This window comes from Gekko japonicus, unplaced genomic scaffold (assembly GCF_001447785.1).
Source record: "Gekko japonicus isolate JY-2015 unplaced genomic scaffold, Gekko_japonicus_V1.1 scaffold1533, whole genome shotgun sequence".
In the NCBI taxonomy this organism is placed as follows: Eukaryota; Metazoa; Chordata; class Lepidosauria; order Squamata; family Gekkonidae; genus Gekko; species Gekko japonicus.
In genome coordinates, this window is record NW_015163649.1 from 178060 (window position 1) to 194922 (window position 16863).

General features: G+C 45.2%; 1 protein-coding gene across 1 annotated transcript in view; it reads left to right on the forward strand.

The window, feature by feature from the left end:
- The window catches only part of CTNNBIP1 (catenin beta interacting protein 1), a 25628-nt gene extending 9601 nt beyond the window's left edge, over positions 1 to 16027 (forward strand). The window contains exons 4-5 of the mRNA XM_015407676.1: positions 1103 to 1193; positions 13426 to 16027. Coding sequence (XP_015263162.1) covers positions 1103 to 1193; positions 13426 to 13484 — 150 coding nt within the window. The 3' untranslated portion in view covers positions 13485 to 16027. The remainder of the gene's footprint in view (positions 1 to 1102; positions 1194 to 13425) is intronic.
- Positions 16028 to 16863: the final 836 nt, after the last annotated feature.

The window sequence follows — 16863 nt, forward strand, 5'->3', positions numbered from 1 at the left end:
TTATTATTATTATTATTATTATTATTTTGTAAGAGTATTTGTGTTCTTGTGAGCCTGGAAGTCATGGCGACTTCTGGCAACCCCTAGTGGGCCTAGAACGTTTCAGAGAGGTGGCTTGAAATTACCTGCCTCTGCATTATTATTATTATTATTATTATTATTTTGTAAGAGTATTTGTGTTCTTGTGAGCCTGGAAGTCATGGCGACTTCTGGCAACCCCTAGTGGGCCTAGAACGTTTCAGAGAGGTGGCTTGAAATTACCTGCCTCTGCATTCTAGGATTCCCTCTAAACTGAGTTAGTGTGAGCTAGCTCACAGTTTTTAAGCCTCTGGATCACTCATTTTTGTCTTAGCTCAGGAAGAATGGCTGCAGAGTGAACTAATTCATGCAGTAGCCCGCTCGTTCACAATGCCAGTAGCTCACAAAGTAGAATTTTTGCTCACAGGACTCCACAGCTTAGAGGGAGCATTAGTCCCAACCCTGGTATTCCTTGGAGGTCTCCCTTCCAAGAACTTGCCAGGGTCAACCCTGCTTAACTTCCAAGATCTGACGAGATAGGGCTTGTATGGGCTATCCCGGTCAGGGCAATTCATAGATAATCTTGAGCCTTAGGTTCATAACTTCTCTCCTGCCGGGTTTGTTTTGAAATACAAAACTGTATGTGAAAATTTGTCATTATGTCTTGAGAAGCAAGGTAATTCAGGAGGATGTGCTTTAATCCTTTACTTGAATATAAGAATATTTGTGTAATCTACTTGGGAGTGTTTTCTTTTTGACTTTGGGCAGATAAGAATCTCTAGTTATTGGCCGTAATGGAATTCAGTTTATTGCTGTGCCACATTAAACCATGAACAGTGTATAAATTATGTTGCATTTCTTGGCTTCCAGTGGTGTGTGTTTCATTAATTTTTTTTAAAGTGAAGCAGTTTGGGATTATAGTCTCCCTGACTGTGTATCCTTAGGGCTAAGAACTAATATAAGTAGGAGTAAAAGCAACTAAATGGAACTGTAACGGCATCTGAATTGTTACTTGATAGGAATCCTGCAGCTGAACTTGTGTTCTTCTAACCCCATGAATTTACTTTTTTCTCTCTTTTTGCAGTTAACTGCCAGCGAAGAGGAATTTCTGCGGACGTACGCAGGGGTAGTGAATAGCCAACTTAGCCAGCTTCCTCAGCATTCTATCGATCAGGGTGAGTAGCAGGTATGGGGAAGAAGCACAGATTTTTAAACCTTGTGCTTGTTCCTGTTTGGAAGAAGTAACCTACTCAGAAGGGTGGACCTGACTGACTGTGGGTTGGAGTGGGATGGAGGAGTGCTCTGTGCGATCTGTACTGAAATCAAAGTTCTTCTGCGGATTGTGCCGAGGAAAGCAAAATAATTTGTACAATTTGAAGCAAACGTGCACATTTGTTTGGAAGAGGTGGGACTGTACCTTTTCCCATAACATTGGAGCTGCCTTTGGGTGGAGGGCTGCCATCAATCCTCCAGTGTCAGTCTTTGTGTCTGCAGAATCCCTCAGCATCAGGTGGCCAGAGGTTTTTGCCTGTCCTTCAGCGTCAGCCCCAAATGCTTCTCTTTAACTTTCCCTTACATGAATGGCAGCTGTTCATGTTTATTGCCTTCCAAGTTAGATACAGGGGGTGTTGGGTTTGGTATCCCAGGGTCTGTTAGAAGTATTTCCTGGTCTGAATGGTCGTGGTCATTTAAATTAAAATACCTTGCTGTGATGTTCTAAAGCTTTTTAAAAGTTGTGGTATGCTAAAACAATTCATGGTATAAAACTGCAAGACCACTGCTGCGTTTCCATAATGAGGCACAAAGCATGATGCTGATCTAGAGAGTACTAGAATTGCCATGTTTCATCTTAAGCATACCAATCTCCTTTTTTGTGGTGGTGCTTGCTAGGTTAAAAAAAATAGTTAATCTGCTTTCAACTGTGAGGTTACCTTGTTACATTAAAACCCACATGAATGGAAATACATTTCTTTTTCTCCAGCCAGTATGCTTCAATCCTTATCCTGGTGTGGGTGTCCCATCCCAAATATTCTGTTCTTCCCTGCCCTGTGCTCCTTTCCTCTGGGCATTGGGGAAAACATACACTCACCTCCCTGACCCTGTCTTGGTTGACAGAGGGCCCTTTCTTCTTTGGACATTGCAGGAGGCTGTTTCAGACTTTCAGGGTTTTTGTCAACCAATTTGAGCTGCTTGCTTCCTCCAGGCATTACCCTGTTTCCTCTTTAATCTTGTCTTTAAACTGTGGATAAGCACCGTTGGGCAACCTCTGTCTTGCATTTAGGGAGGCTCAGACTTTTAATCTAAGCCCTAGAGAGGTTCAATATGATGAGGCTGGAGGATCTTTGGCGCCAAATAACTTGCGTAGTTGAGTCATCACAATAGCATATGTCACTTATATTTAAATCCGCACAGTAGCTTCTGTATGCGTGGGAGAAAGGAACGCTATAGAAGTATGTAAAGGGAGGGGAGGGTAAGTTTTTAGAAAATCAGAGATTGATCTGAAACCCAGCATGTGAATTAAAGGCTTCTCCTCTAGATGGCAGTATGTCTTCTAGTTGCATGCTTGGATATTCCCACCACCACCAGTAAAAAGCATCCTTAAGATATGCTTTTGTCTGTTGTCTTTACTTAATATCTTGTATCTGAGTGAGGTTTCAAAAGGCCTTTGCTGTATGGCTTGGCGGCTATAGAAAAAAAACATCCCCCCACACACACCTTTGAACTCCCAAAGTTAGTTTTATTGTGGAGTTAGCTAAGGTTTATACTGGAGGTCCCCAACATTTTTGAATTTGTGGACACCTTGGCAATTCTGACACGGTGTGGTGGGCGCAACAACACAAAGAAGCCACGGAATGGCTGCCTCAGGAGGCGGAGCCAGCCACAAAATGATTGCTGCTGCTTAACTCCAGTCCCACAGCAAAGATCCTCGCGCTGCAGAGCCCTTCAAATCTCCAGGAGCTGTTGTCAGCTCGGCCTCTTGCCTGGCTGTCATGGAGATGAGATGATGACTTTCGTTTCTGCTGTTCCTTTTGTTTTTTATTATCTGTCTGCTGTTTTTTTATCTGTCTGCTGTGCTATATGACCTTGGGTGCCCGGTGCAGTATTTCTCCTGGGAAATGTCGCCCGTTACTTTGGCGGGTTCCTGTAGGCGACCTGATTGCCTGTGGGCCATGAGGGGACCCTTTTGAGTTGCCAACCCTACCCAGCTTCACCCATTTTGTAAAAACACTTGGCAGGCACCAGACAAGGGGTTGGCAGTTGCCAGGGTGCCCACAGGCACCATGTTGGGGACCCCCGATTTATATTTTTCTCAATATGGCTGCAGTGTAAAATTTGCTGAGTCAATGATACGTTGGCATGGCTGTTTTTCTATGCTGCTTGCTCCCCATGGTTGCCATTCTGCATTTCGACCCTGAAACCCATGCTGTGTGTATTCTGTTTCCACCTGCAGCAGCTCCCTTCTGAGATACATATCATGGTGATTATTCACCACACCTTTATTACCATAGCCAGGAACAAAGGTACTTGCTGAATGAGGCAAGTTGTGTTTGACTTCTTCTTGTCCCTAGCGGAGGGAGCCAGTCCAAGATGCTAGCCAGATGCAGGCCTCAGGTAGATATCTTTTGTGTCTACATAGGCAATAGAGTACACAGCTTGCAGAATGGTGGTGTTGTGTGTTTGGAACTTGGCTGTACTGTTTGGTGTTTGTCTTACAGAATGGGATGCCCCTCTTTCCAACAGGGGTTCAGGTGTTTGCCAAGTCCTCTGAAGAAAAGGGTTACAGCTTTAAGTTTTGTGAAGGATCAGACAATGGAGCTGCATGACTGGGATACAGAAACGTAGACAGCGTAGGATTTGTGTGTCTTAAGATCTGGAAATATTGCAGACACAGTGGTCTGAATTCAAGGGTGTGAAGTAATTAGTACCGTACTTCTATGAAGCAAGCTGTCTCTTTGGCGTTTCGGTCACCAAGGGGATATTTTGAAACTGAGGCTCCAAGGATTGCTTTGCAGCGTGAGCTTAGAAGTATGAAAGATCTAAAGAACGGAGGCATTAATCTATGTAAGTACATGCCTGGGGGAATGTTGGCCACCTTCTCAGTCTCCTGTTTTGATCTATTCTGCATTAGCTCCCCGCCTATTAAAGCGAGAGGGAAAGCGGCAGCTCTTGAGGGTCTGTTCTGAGCTGCTGTTTGTCAGATAAATTTACAGGGCTCTCGCTGTCAAAATGCCACTTTTGACATACAGTTTGGCCTTTGGCTTTTTTGCAATCTAAATTGGTGTGTTAGTGAGCTCTGCTGTTAGTTATTTGCACGATGGAACTGGAAAATTGGATGGGTTGTTGGTAAGTGGTAGTATCCACCTTGGTGACTCCACTGCCATTGGTTGCTATAGCAACAGTGTCTTCTTGGTTCTTGGAGAAAGCCAAGTCTCTCGGGGAGCACGGAGCTAAGCTACAAACATATTCTGCGCAGGTGGTTTTAGGGGCTGGTGCTTATAAATAAATCTGCTCCACCCGCACTGTGAGTTTAGGAAAAAGATGGTCACTGCAATTTTGTGGGAGCTAGTTAAGGTGGTGGCACTGTGACACCCACTTTGGGGGAATACTGTATGTGCAGTGTGGTGTTTGGTTCTAAGATTGATGTGGCCTGAATTGGCAGGGAGGAAAGAGTCCTTCAATTGTACATGAAGGCAAAGGATGTTTGAACCTGGAAGGGGAAATGAGATCCTTGCCTGTCACACTTTCCCTTAGCCAGGATAGTCCAGTCTGAGCAGCAACAGCTCAGCAGTAGCACCCCCCATGCCTGGCATGCAAAAGATCCAGAGTTCATTCCTTGGAATCACCAGCTCAGTGATTTCAGACAGCAGGTATTGCTGAAGATTTTTCTCTCCTTGAGGTTCGAGAGAACTGCTATCAGTTAGAGGGGATGGTTTGGGCAAGAAGTATCAATGATCCAACTTGATATAAGATAGCTTCCAGTGCATTTAGCATTCTATTTCTTGTTTCAAAGAGGCGAAGGACCCATCACTGAAATGTGTTGCCAAAAACTTCCTGTATAACAGAGTGGCTAGAGTGTTGGATTTGGAACAAAGGGACAGAGGTTCAAATCCGTGATCAGATATAAAGCTTTCTAGATGCACTTTTCCACAAACTCTTAGCCTTTCTTACCTGGGAGATGGTTATTAAGGTAAAGTATATGAAACCCTTCAGGGGAAAAATAAAGATCCATGGTTTCTACTAAGCTGGTGTAGAATTTGGCTGGAAAGCTAAACCACATGCAACATGCTCCAGAAAGTACATCCTTCTTCCAGCTGTCAGGGTTGCTTTCACAAGAGAAAAAAAAAATTCCACATTAAAGTTCTGCTCCCAAGCTATAATTGTGACTTCATTATTTGTCACATGTTCCTTTTTCTAGTCCAGACACGGTTTGTGAGTCACTCTTAACGTACCTTATGGGCATTGCTGGGGAGTCCAAAATGCAACAGACTCAAGCAGCTCCAAACCTGTATAAAGTGGGGCTTGGTAGAATGAGTCATTTAATGTGAATCTTCACAAGCTGCTTTTCTGTTCAGTAAGTCAGCATTTATTCATGCTGATCCACAAACACATCATAGGCAAATGTGGAGTTAATCAACCTGCATCTTCTGGACTGTTCTACACCATTGAGCAGTGCCCTGACCTTCACATTTACCCGATTCCTGTTACTTCTTAAAAATACATAAATGGCAAAAGTATGCACGTAAGAGTTGGATCATCTAATACAGGAAATTTCAGCACACATGCAAAAGAAAAGAAATGGGCCTAAGTTGTTGCAGTTCTCATTCTTTGAGCAAGGTCCTTCTCCCCCCCCCCCCTTTAGAAATCTGTTTGTTAGAGTGTAAAAGAGAGAGCTGAAATACTGGGGTAGAAGCTTCCATGCAAAAGGTTAAAGATGCAGGGAGTTGCCCCCTGCTGTTCTCCTTCCTTTCCTGTCATTCTCATTCTTGTGAGCTGGCAGGAAGTATAAAGTTTGCCTATTGTGGTAGCCAAGAAAGCATAGGTTGGCCATACAATTGCCAAATTGAGGTAGCCTCGTTTTTCTAAATTGTGTGTGGTGTTCGATGGATGGTGGGGATAACATAGTGCACACGTGCAATCAAACACATTCTGCCCCACGGATGCATACAAAATAAAAGAGACAAGGATTCCCAAGGCAGTTGGGGAACTGAGAGTACAATGAGCCACTCCAACTTTCTCTATCAGACTGAGCTTGAAGAGGCCAACAATAGAATACTTTTCTATTCTTTTTTCTACTCCGGACTGATGTTGCTGGGTACCTGGCCTCGTAGCTTCTTCAAATGGCTTTTTCCCAGATTGCCTTTTCCTCCATTTATGCCATAGCTTTGTATTTTGTTGGCAGTGCATGCCTCCCCCACATACTTTTTGGAGGCTTAGTCGGATGAAGCATCAACTGTAGGCTTCTTATGAGAACGAGACGGGGGAAGAGCAGATGGGCACCATAGCTGTAGGGCACCATTGAGCTGTCAAGAGAACAAGGCTGAGTCTGTCGAGAAATCTGAGGCCACTGTTAAAATCATAGTCCGCTTTGTGTGTTTTAAAAAAAACCCTGCTTGGAGCTAGAGCTGCAGACACATGTCTTCGGGTCTCGCTGCATGGGAGCGAATATCCACAGCTGCTGCAGTTCAAGCTCATTGATTTTCCTGATGCAACGGGCCTTCTCTAGTTTTGCTTGAGCTCATTTTACCTGTTAAATGTATGCAAGTGAGGCTGGAATGCGTATCTGCTTTAGGTCTTAACCTGTGCTGATTCTGTTAACGGTAGGACTGGTTAAAGTTCTGCAGCAGCAGCTGCCTCCCAGAATGCAAGAAAGCTCGACTGAACACAGACCACGTGATAGGTGCTGAGAACAGCTTTGGAAATAAGACGTCACGGTCTAGGCCACGTGTGTTCAGTAGCCTCCCAGCCACACATCCGTGAGTTAAAAGGCAAAATGAAAAACTTCCACCTGATTACCGAGGGAGGAATTTCTTGCTTGCCTCATAGTCCAGAAGTCAAGTAGTTCTTGAAGCCAGGTGAAGGGAGTGACTTCACACGGGCATCAGTGTAGTATCCAGTTGCTTTGGGCTTTAAGCTTATTGCCTTCTTTGAGCCAGCCTTTCCTTTATCCTGCATGAAGCAGTCATCCATAATTGCTGTTTAAGCATCTGTTAATGGATGATGTGCTGAATTCTCAGGTACTGTCAACCTAATTAGCTTTGGTTGTGACAAGCTCTTTATTTTGTCCTTGCAATCTGCTGCTTGCGTAGGCTGTAGAGCAATTTATCTATTTACTTCATTTATGCCCCCCCTTTCTCCCCCATGGAGACCCAAGGTGGCCTGCATCGTTCTTGTCTCCTCCATTTTATCCTCACAGCAACTGTGTGGGGAAGGTCGGGCTGAGAGTGTTTGAGTGGCCCAAGGGGTCGCCCCAGCGGGTTTCCATGGCAGAGTAGGGATTCGAATCTTGTTCTCCCAGATCCTAGCCGAACATTCCAACCACTACACCATGTGTAGCTGAGTGGGAAGCTGCATGACTTTGGCCCTTGCGCCAGCATAGTTCTCTCTCTCCCACTCCTAGCTTTAAAAGCGACTAGTCTTGAAATCCCACAGATCATCTTCCCTGCCGTCTGACTGAACTTCCAAAGGGGTTTCTAGATTCCTGCATTGGGTGGGGGGTTTGCAGGTGTAATGCCTGGCAGATGAAGTAAAATGAAGTAGATGACTACAGGTCTGATCCCGCCGTAAAAATGTAAAAAGGCTTCTAAGTCCCAGGCGCAGATTTATGTGGTTGGGCACTCCAAAGAAAATCCCTGGGCACAGAAAATGAACATGTCACCAAGCTTTCCCCCAAGACACATTCTTTTATCGTCTGTTGCTTTCAACATACAAAGTTCTGAGGTTTAAGCAACCCAGGATTCCAAGCTGGTGGTGGTGGAAAGTGCCTTCAAGTTGCAGCTGACTTGGGGTGAACCCCCATGGGATTTTCAAGGCAAGAGACATTCAGGGGTGATTTGCCGTTGCCTGCCTCTGCATTGCGACCCTGGACTTCCTAGGTGGTCTCCCATCCAAGGACTAACCAAGGCTAACCTTGCTTCGCTTCTGAAATCTGATAAGATCAGGCTAGCCTGGGCTGTCCAGGGTAGATTCTAAGGTGGAAGACCCAAATTCTACAACTGGAATAACGGGGAACCCAGTGTTATGCAGTGCCTAGTATGTTAGACTTTGAAATCCCTTTAGCTAGTTGCTGTCTGCCAGCCTAACCTACCTCACAAGGTTCTGAGGTTAGGGGCACGACAGGGTCTCTGTATGCTGCTCTGAGCTTCTTGGAAGAAGGGCGGGGGAAACACAGGATAGATTTTAATACCTTGCTCTAGTTTCCCTGCATAAAAAACCAGCTATAGATAATCCAGCTGCAACAACCTTTATATCCTCTATGCAGCTGGAGTTTGTGTGTTTGTGAACTGCTCAGCCCTGGCCACTGTAATCTGGATGTGTCAAAAAGGGGGGAGAGAGATTTCGGTTGCTGAATTCATCAAGGAGAAATTGGCTGGGAGGGCTGGGCAGATTATCTTGAAATAAGTCTTGTGTACTTACATAAGACCCGCGAGGAGATTTTTATTTATTTTTTATTATTTTACTCCAGTTTAGGAAGAGGGAAATGCTGTAGGGGAACGGGGAGAGAAACCAAACATCTGCTGCCTGTTAGGTAACCCATCTCATCTACTTTGTGCCGTGATGTCATCTGTGATCTTGCTGTTGCTAGGAAACCCTGCTTTCCATGGAATTTACACAGCAATGGCACCTTTAGACTTAAAGGTGGTGCACACCACATATTAAGGGGGAGGCATCTGAAGGTTTGCACCTGACCTTGCATTTCTGTCTTGCCTTTTCCCGATTGATTCTTTTTTTCCTAATGTAGCAAGTCTAATAGAGCTTACACATACTTAATCTTATGCTTTTCTAAGGAGGCTGCGCTTGGGGCCAATAGTATCATATTAATAATCAGAACAAAAGAGTTATGTGCCATCTTAAAGACTAGTTCAGCCCCTTTTTTTGTACTAGGCCCAAACAAAGGATAAAATCAGAGTAAAGTACTTCTGGCTATTAGCTGCAGGCAGTAAATTAACCTTAGGAAGGAAAAACAGTTTGAAACGGATCACACGGATGATTGAATCACTTGAGGATCTGATCTCTGCACAGACGTGTGGCTCCTATCCAATGTTCCCTCTAAGCTGTGGAGTATTGTGTGCAAAAATTCTACTTTGTGAGCTACTGGCATTAAAGTTGTGAGCGAGCAATTTGGCTGCTGCATAAATTAGTTTGCTCTGGAGCCATCCTTCCTGAGCTAAGACAAAAATGTGTGAGCCAGAGGCTAAAAAACTGTGAGCTAGCTCACACTAACTCAGCTTAGAGGGAACACTGCTCCTATCCAATGTTCCCTCTAAGCTGTGGAGTCTTGTGAGCAAAAATTCTACTTTGTGAGCCACTGGAATTAAAGTTGTGAGCGAGCGATTTGGCTGCTGCATAAATCAGTTTGCTTTGGAGCCATCCTTCCTGAGCTAAGACAAAAATGTGTGAGCCGGAGGCTAAAAACCTGTGAGCTAGCTCACACTAACTCAGCTTAGAGGGAACACTGCTCCTATCCTACTTACTTTTTTGCTATGTCCCACTTGCCCTCTTCGTTCCTTCTCTTTCAGTGGCGGTGGAAAATGCCGTCAAGTTGCAGCTGGTTTATGGTGACCTCTCGGGGTTTTCAGAGAGGTGGCTTCCCTTGGCTTGCCTTTGTTGTACTAAACCTGTCCTTCCTCAGTGGTCTCCCATCCAAGTCCTAACCAGGACAGACTCTTGCTTAGCTTCTGAAAGCTGATGAGATTGGGCTAGCCTGGGCTATCCAGATCAGGGCTGTATGTGACAGAAAATTGAAAATACAGCAAACTATGTAAGTGTAACAAAGCCGATAAGTAGGATAGGATTGCCAAATCGACTTACCTCGCTGGCGGGGGAGTCTGGGATGGCTCCTGGGGTGCGCGCGCGCCGCATGCACGTCACAAGCAAGTGACGTCATGACGCCGGGCACGCTGGGGGCGGGGCCACAGCCATTTGAGGGGAAAACTATGTTTTCCCCTCAAATGGCTGTGGCTCCGCCCCCAGCGTGCCCGGCGTCATGACGTCACTTGCCTGTGACGTGCATGAGGGGGTGGGGTTTCCCCCGGGGCCCGATTCCGTGGGGGCGGAAATCGGGCCTCCAAAGCGGGGGGAAATCTGCCCCCCGGGGGGAATTGGCAGCCCTAAAGTAGGAACAGTTCATTTTCCAACATAACCAGGCAAAATAATAAAATAGCATCTATATAGAAGAACAGTTGGTTTTATACCCCGATCTACACTACCCGAAAATGTTTCAGAGTGGCTTACAATTACCTTCCCTTCCTCTCCCCACAATAGACACCCTGTGAGGTAGGTGGGGCTGAGAGAGCTCTGAGAGAACTGTGACTTACCCAAGGTCACCCAGCTTCATGTGGGTGGAAAAGGGAATCAGACCCGGTTCTTCAGATTAGAGTCTGCTGATCTTAACCACTACACCAAGCTGGCTCAGTACTTCAGAGCATCCAAAAGGCTTTCTGCCTGTTTTGGTGTAACGAGTCATCTGTCCAGCTTACAACCCACAACATTACTTTTTTTTTTTTCCTGCTTCATAGCTACCGTACCAGTGTAGTCCAGAAAATACATATGGTGGCTACAGCCATGTATTATAATATGCATGCAGGCATTATTCAAATTAGGATGCCTTTAATGCATACAACAGTGTTTACTCTAGCCATGAAAGCTTGAAATGTCCCGGTACGTTACTCTCTTAAGATTCTGCAGTGACCTCTCAAATTCATTGTATTTATGGGGGAGGGCAGTGTTTCAGCTGACCACAGCCCTGGTAGCCTGTATCTGCTTAACTTTTGAAGATCGCCACTATTTTGTGTATAGTTTTTGACAAAAAGTAGAATAATAGTGAAAGGAAGGATCCAGTGGCTCCCATGTAATGGAAATGCTATGAGGTCCTGCTGTACACGGAGAGCGATACTTCACTTGCTTTATTGCTTAGAAGAAATTACATTTTGTGACAAAAAAACATTAGAAACCTTTAATGGCAAAGGGTCATGTGTAAGACCCTCTACAGTTGATGATCCGCAAATCACATAACTGGTTTTGTAGTCAGTTGTACAGTATCAGTCTTGTGTTGGCAACATCTGGAGACTTACTGCTATAAAAAGCTTGTTAACGTACATGGAATAAGATGTGACAAATGACCCTCACGGCCACATCTGCTATTCATGCTTGCATTCTCAGTTCTGGTTGAGTATATCGGGTCAGAATCCAAGCTCTCTAGTTTGAGGTTCAAATGCTGATGTCCAAGTGTAATTATTTTGTATGTTTGAGATTTCGGATTCGATATGGCAGGAGAGTCAACTTTGTACAGTTTGTGGTGTCTCACCTTGCTAATGGTTATCTTGCAGAATGCTTGAAATGGTAGAGTATCTTAACTTTATTTTTCCTTTCTTAAACCTTTTATTTTTTAAAAAAGACCTTCCACTTAATTTGTCTCAACCCACTAAGCTTCTTAGCCTGTCTAAACCTTTAGTAGTGTTAGTCCAGCAGGTGGTATCTGACAAATCCTTATTTTATTCTTGGCTAGAAAGGTGAGGCAGACCAGAAGAGTTGAGGAGAAGTGTCTCTCAACAATAGTATGCAGACGTAACAAGATCAGAGCAGTTGCATTTAACAATTTGCTTTTGGGAAAATTGCAAGGAAGCTTAGTTTCCGTTTGGCCTCTGTTGTGGTTATTTCAAGAAAGTAGCAAGGTTTTCAATCTCTGTCCAGAGGTGTTGCGGAGCTTTGAACCTACATATTAAAAGATCAGTAAGGCTGCGGGTTTGTGGAAGGAGGGGGATACATTACTCTTTTGCTAGGAGAAGCGGCAAAGTTACTTCAGTTGGACCAGTCGCGTTTAGAATGGCTGTCTGTTCACTAATAGTTTTAAGAGAAAGCCTGCAGAGCAAACCAATATAATCTGTTCACGCCGGCCTAATTAGTATGTGTGGCGCCAGGGGGGAAAAAGTGCCTCATGTCATCGTTTAGTTCTAAAAAGATCTTTTGCCCTTTTTTTAAATATGAAGCTCATTTGACTGCTTAGTCAAACATTTGAAACTGTGGGTAGGAACTTCTGGGGGGCAGATGACTTCCTCATTTTATTCCGCTCACTGAGGATCTGCAGATGAAAGAGTAAGGAGATTGTTTCATTTCAGTATCGGAAGGCCAGACATCCTGTGACAAATGAAAACATTGCAGAGACGTTCCTCCTAAAACCCTTCTGCCACAATCCTGCCTTAGAGAAGAGCTGAAGTTCAGAGGAACCGGCTGGGGACCCTCTTTCCCTCCTCTGCCTTCCAGTGTTGTTGCAACTAAATGCATTGCTGGACTTTGACAAAGCTAATTCTCAGAATGCACAATAGCTAATCCTCAGAATGCACGGTTGTTGCTGCCACCCCTTCGTGTGTCCCCCCTGCCTCCCAGCCTGAATGTACATACTGCACATGTAACACGGTGAGCAAGTCCCATGAGGCACACGTACAACACGGGAAGCAGCTGCCATGTTTTGTGCCTCACAGTGAACACAGCAGAGGATCTTGGGACAAAGGGCCACAGCAAACGATTCCAAGGAAGCCCTGGAGAAATCGGGGAGTGTCAACAGGATGATGATGGCAATTAAGTCACAACAGGCTAGGAGACAAAGACAAAGCTGTGTCTTCCTGCATTGTCTTTTACACGATATGCAGTCACTGACCATTAACACAATTCAGACATTAAGTGCCGGAAGCTTTGTAACGTGCTGCTTTTGTCAAAGGGCCTTCTCCAGGCTGAACATTTCCTTGGCCTGCCTGTGTAACTTTGTGATAATTTGACAGATGGGACTGAGTTCCATCACTGGGTAGCATTTTAGTAAGGTTGGTGCTGATCTTTTTGTTTGTATTGTAATGTAATATATTAAGCCACTGAAACTTGATGAGATTATGCATTTAAAAATAAATATATATGTACATGCAAACTAACATTTAAATCTCACACTTTGTGATTAAGAATTAAGACCTTCAATCCATGTAGAAAAGTAGTTCAAAGAGTGCTAAAATAATATTGTAACAATCAGTGTCTGCTCTGATGCAAGCTTCTTATTTGGGCTTCTTCCTCCTTACCCTTTCTTGTCCCAAAGGAAGTTCTTTTCACTGTATAGGTAAGCATCTCATCTCTTCTGTAGCTGCAGCCTACCTGTGTGCCAAAGGGTCATACCCATCTCTCTTGTATTTTCCTCCTGCGCCACAGGTGCCGAGGATGGGGTGATGGCGTTTTCCAGATCGGAGACGGAAGACAGAAGGCAGTAATGGAAAGGCCGTCCCAGCAGTACAGAGCTGGACCAGGGAAAACGAGGCTCGTGGAGATCAAGGAAGATGGCTGGACATTCATGAGTTCCTTTGCCCTCTCCTGATTTGCCCCCCATGGTAGCCTTCCCTCGTCCCCCAGTTCAGTTTCTTCTTGCCCAGCTGTCTGAATGCATCTTGTAGCAGTCTGTCCTCCATGCCCTGTTGGTGGCTCAGCTGGGCTGTGCTAATTGAGGCTAACTCCAGGAATGCATTTATGATTGGCTCAGAAAAGGTGGACTCTGATTGGATAAAAGGAAGAAAACATGACCAGTGGAAACACTCCTCACACACACCCTCCCAGTCCCGCCTGTTTGTTTTTTAACTTTTGTGTTTTTAAGAATTGCTGCCGACATCCTTCTCCTCCAAGCCTCTGAGCGTTAGTGCTTATGTAGGTCATGTTTGTGTGTTTTCGGAGAGCGACTTCTCTGTGTGAAACTGGAAATGGACCGATTGCTGGTGCCAAATTGAGCGGCTTGCAGGTGTTTTGCCAACATCCATGTTTTCTTTGCTAAAAAGCTGGGGGTGGGGAAGGGAGGGCGGGTGAACATGAGTTATTGCTTCCCATTTATTGTCATGGGGGATGTTTTGCCATATTTATTACATGCTTGCGTACCTCTTTTTATCGGCCTGATTGACTTCCGGTTGGCTGCAGTGTTTCTAACTACCTTCTCTGCACTAGTCTGCTCTGAGGCTCTGTTTGAGGAATCTGTGCAGGAAAACGTGTTGGTTTTCTCAAATCTTTCCCAGTATGAGGAGATTATAGTCATAGAAGCCGCACAGCTTCGAGTGCTGTGGAAATGAGCCTCTGATGGAAACAAGGTTGGCTTCGTTGCAGCTCGCACGAGACCTGTATGCACTGCAGGAATGGCAGGTGACCCAGATCTGTGTGACGGCCAAGTGCCAAACCAGAACAAGCATTAAACAATTCTATACAGACCGCATTACTTAACCTTTAACGTGGATTACCACTGACCATTAACAGGTTCTTTCCTGTCGTATTTGCCCTGAGCCTGCCTTGACTGGTGAGGTGGAATTGCTGAGCCCCTTGACTGGGTTTGCTTTTCTGTGGTCAGATCTCATTGGAGTCACTGAATTGTGCACTTGAGGGATCCAGTCACAGGTACTGCAAGGGACCCATCTTTTCCCTACGTCTGATGAGAAGGCCCTAAAACAGCAGCACTTTGAATCAGATGTACTGAACTTGCCGGGAAGTGGCACATTCACCCCCTTGAACGACCAAGTGCTGCTGCCAAATCCCGAAGTGTTTCCTTTTCTGTTACATGCCAGGATTTTCTCAGTACTTCCAGGAAGGCAGCTGTGGTATTCTGGAAAGTATTTAAGAAGAAACCCATTCCTCCTGTTCCTACGTCTTTGGGACAGCAGTTGTGATCTAGAGGCTTAAAAACCCGGCTGTGACGATGAGCACAATCAGTTCATGGGGCCTGTAGCTGTGAGGGTGCAGGCGCCGTTGCTCTGTGGGTGTGTTCGTGTATATGTGTGTATGCATGTGAGAGAGAGGTCACTCTTAATGAATAAACATTGTCTACCTGCAATAGCAGCACCCCTGTTGCCGAAAAAACGATACTTGAGTTTCAATTTGCAGCTTTTTAATGACGTTCTCAGTGTGGAAAATAAGCCTCGACTGGGGCCGGTAATGAGATTCCAATGAAATGAAACCAGCAATAAATGCAGTTCATCCCTTTCAATTCAAGCTTTATTCCCTATTCTTTTTCCCCCTCCCCTATTCCAGGGAATCTAGATGGATTCACTTCAGCATGTGTTCCTGGTGCAGAACATTCTCAACATTCAAAACACACCATTGCTAGGAAAAATGTTTCTCCTTGCTCAGACCTGTGTTGCAATAGCTAGTGCAGTCTGGATTGCGGCTGTGCCAGTATGAGGGGCATCTATTGGCTAGTACTTGTGCGGTTATCGCTCAGATCGAAGGACAGCTTTCTCCCCTCTGTTCCTTCAAGAACTTTTTGGGATGTTCTGTTCTTCACTCACCTCCTTACCCTGCTGTTCCTCTGAGCACCTCAAGGCGTGGTGTGCGTGGTCCTCCCCTCTGTTTTGTACTCAGCAGAACTCTGTGAGGTAGGTCAGGGTGAGAGGACGTGACTAGCCCGAGGTAGCTAGTAAAGTGTCGTGGCAAGGGAGGGGTTTGAACCCCCCTGTGCTCTCCCCAGCTGTGTTGTGGCCCTTGCATCGGAACACTGGCTGGACCTCTCTAGTGCACTGGCTGAGCAAGTCCCCAGCTGAAGTACAGGAGCTATCGGGGGAAGGCTACCTTATTCCTCTGCTTCTCCTTTCTTGTGTTCCCCCCCCCCCCAAAAAAAAAAAAAAATGTGATGCCACTGTCCTCTCTCCCCTGGTGCATTTCCTAGGGATGAGATATTTATGCTCCTGGTTGGTATTAACAATAAAACGCTTCCTGGCAATCAGTCTTTCAGTGACTTGGCTGGGTCAGATGGCAAGCAAAGTGGAGGTGTTTGGGTGTGTGTGTGCTGAAATACAGTTTGTATGATCTGTTCTTGCTGCTTGTTGTATGTTGCTCTTGAAACATAAAGAGGATCTGCTTGGCTGTTGTGAAAGGCTTCAGAAAATTAAGCTCCTCTTTGCACACGTGAAGCTGCCCGATAGCCATCGATCTGTCACAGGCTTGTCTACTTGTGACTAGTGTGGTGGTACACAGGCCTGTCTCTGCATCTTGGGAGTCTCCAGCCTCCAGGTTCCTCTGCCGTCTGACTTCTCTCTCATGGGAACACCACCGGCAGCAAACGACCGTTAGGAGGTTTGCCACAGCCTAAGGGTTTGCGTTTGGGCTCCTCTCTCTTAAACACCATTTTAGGGGTCTGTCTCTGTGCTTTTCCCATCTCGGTAAATGTAGACACAGTGGGGCTTAGCGTGCTTCAGAGATCGGATTAACCGCATTTAAAATGAAAAAGTTTAATAAGTAAATTGAAAGCACACACTGTATGAATACACACAACAGACTGAGCAGGGGAAGATAAAAGTTTTACTCATCCTCTTGTCTCTAGGTCTAAAAACCTCTCTGATTTAATAAGAGAAAGGCACTTAATATATTTTAGATTACTTTGGTTTCAATGTTTGGGGATTGTCCTTTTCTTCCTCGGGACCATGTGCTCATGGCTGCTTACTTGAGCTAAGATGGACTCTTTCCTCCTGAATTTAAGGGGAAAGACTCCTCTTTCTATGAGAGATGTTTTATTTTCTGCTACTTGAACTTTTCTAACGGGTGGTGCCTGGGATTGAGCCTGGGAATGTTTACTTGCAAAACAGATGCCATAGCACTAGTGTTGCCAATGTCCAGATGGCGGCT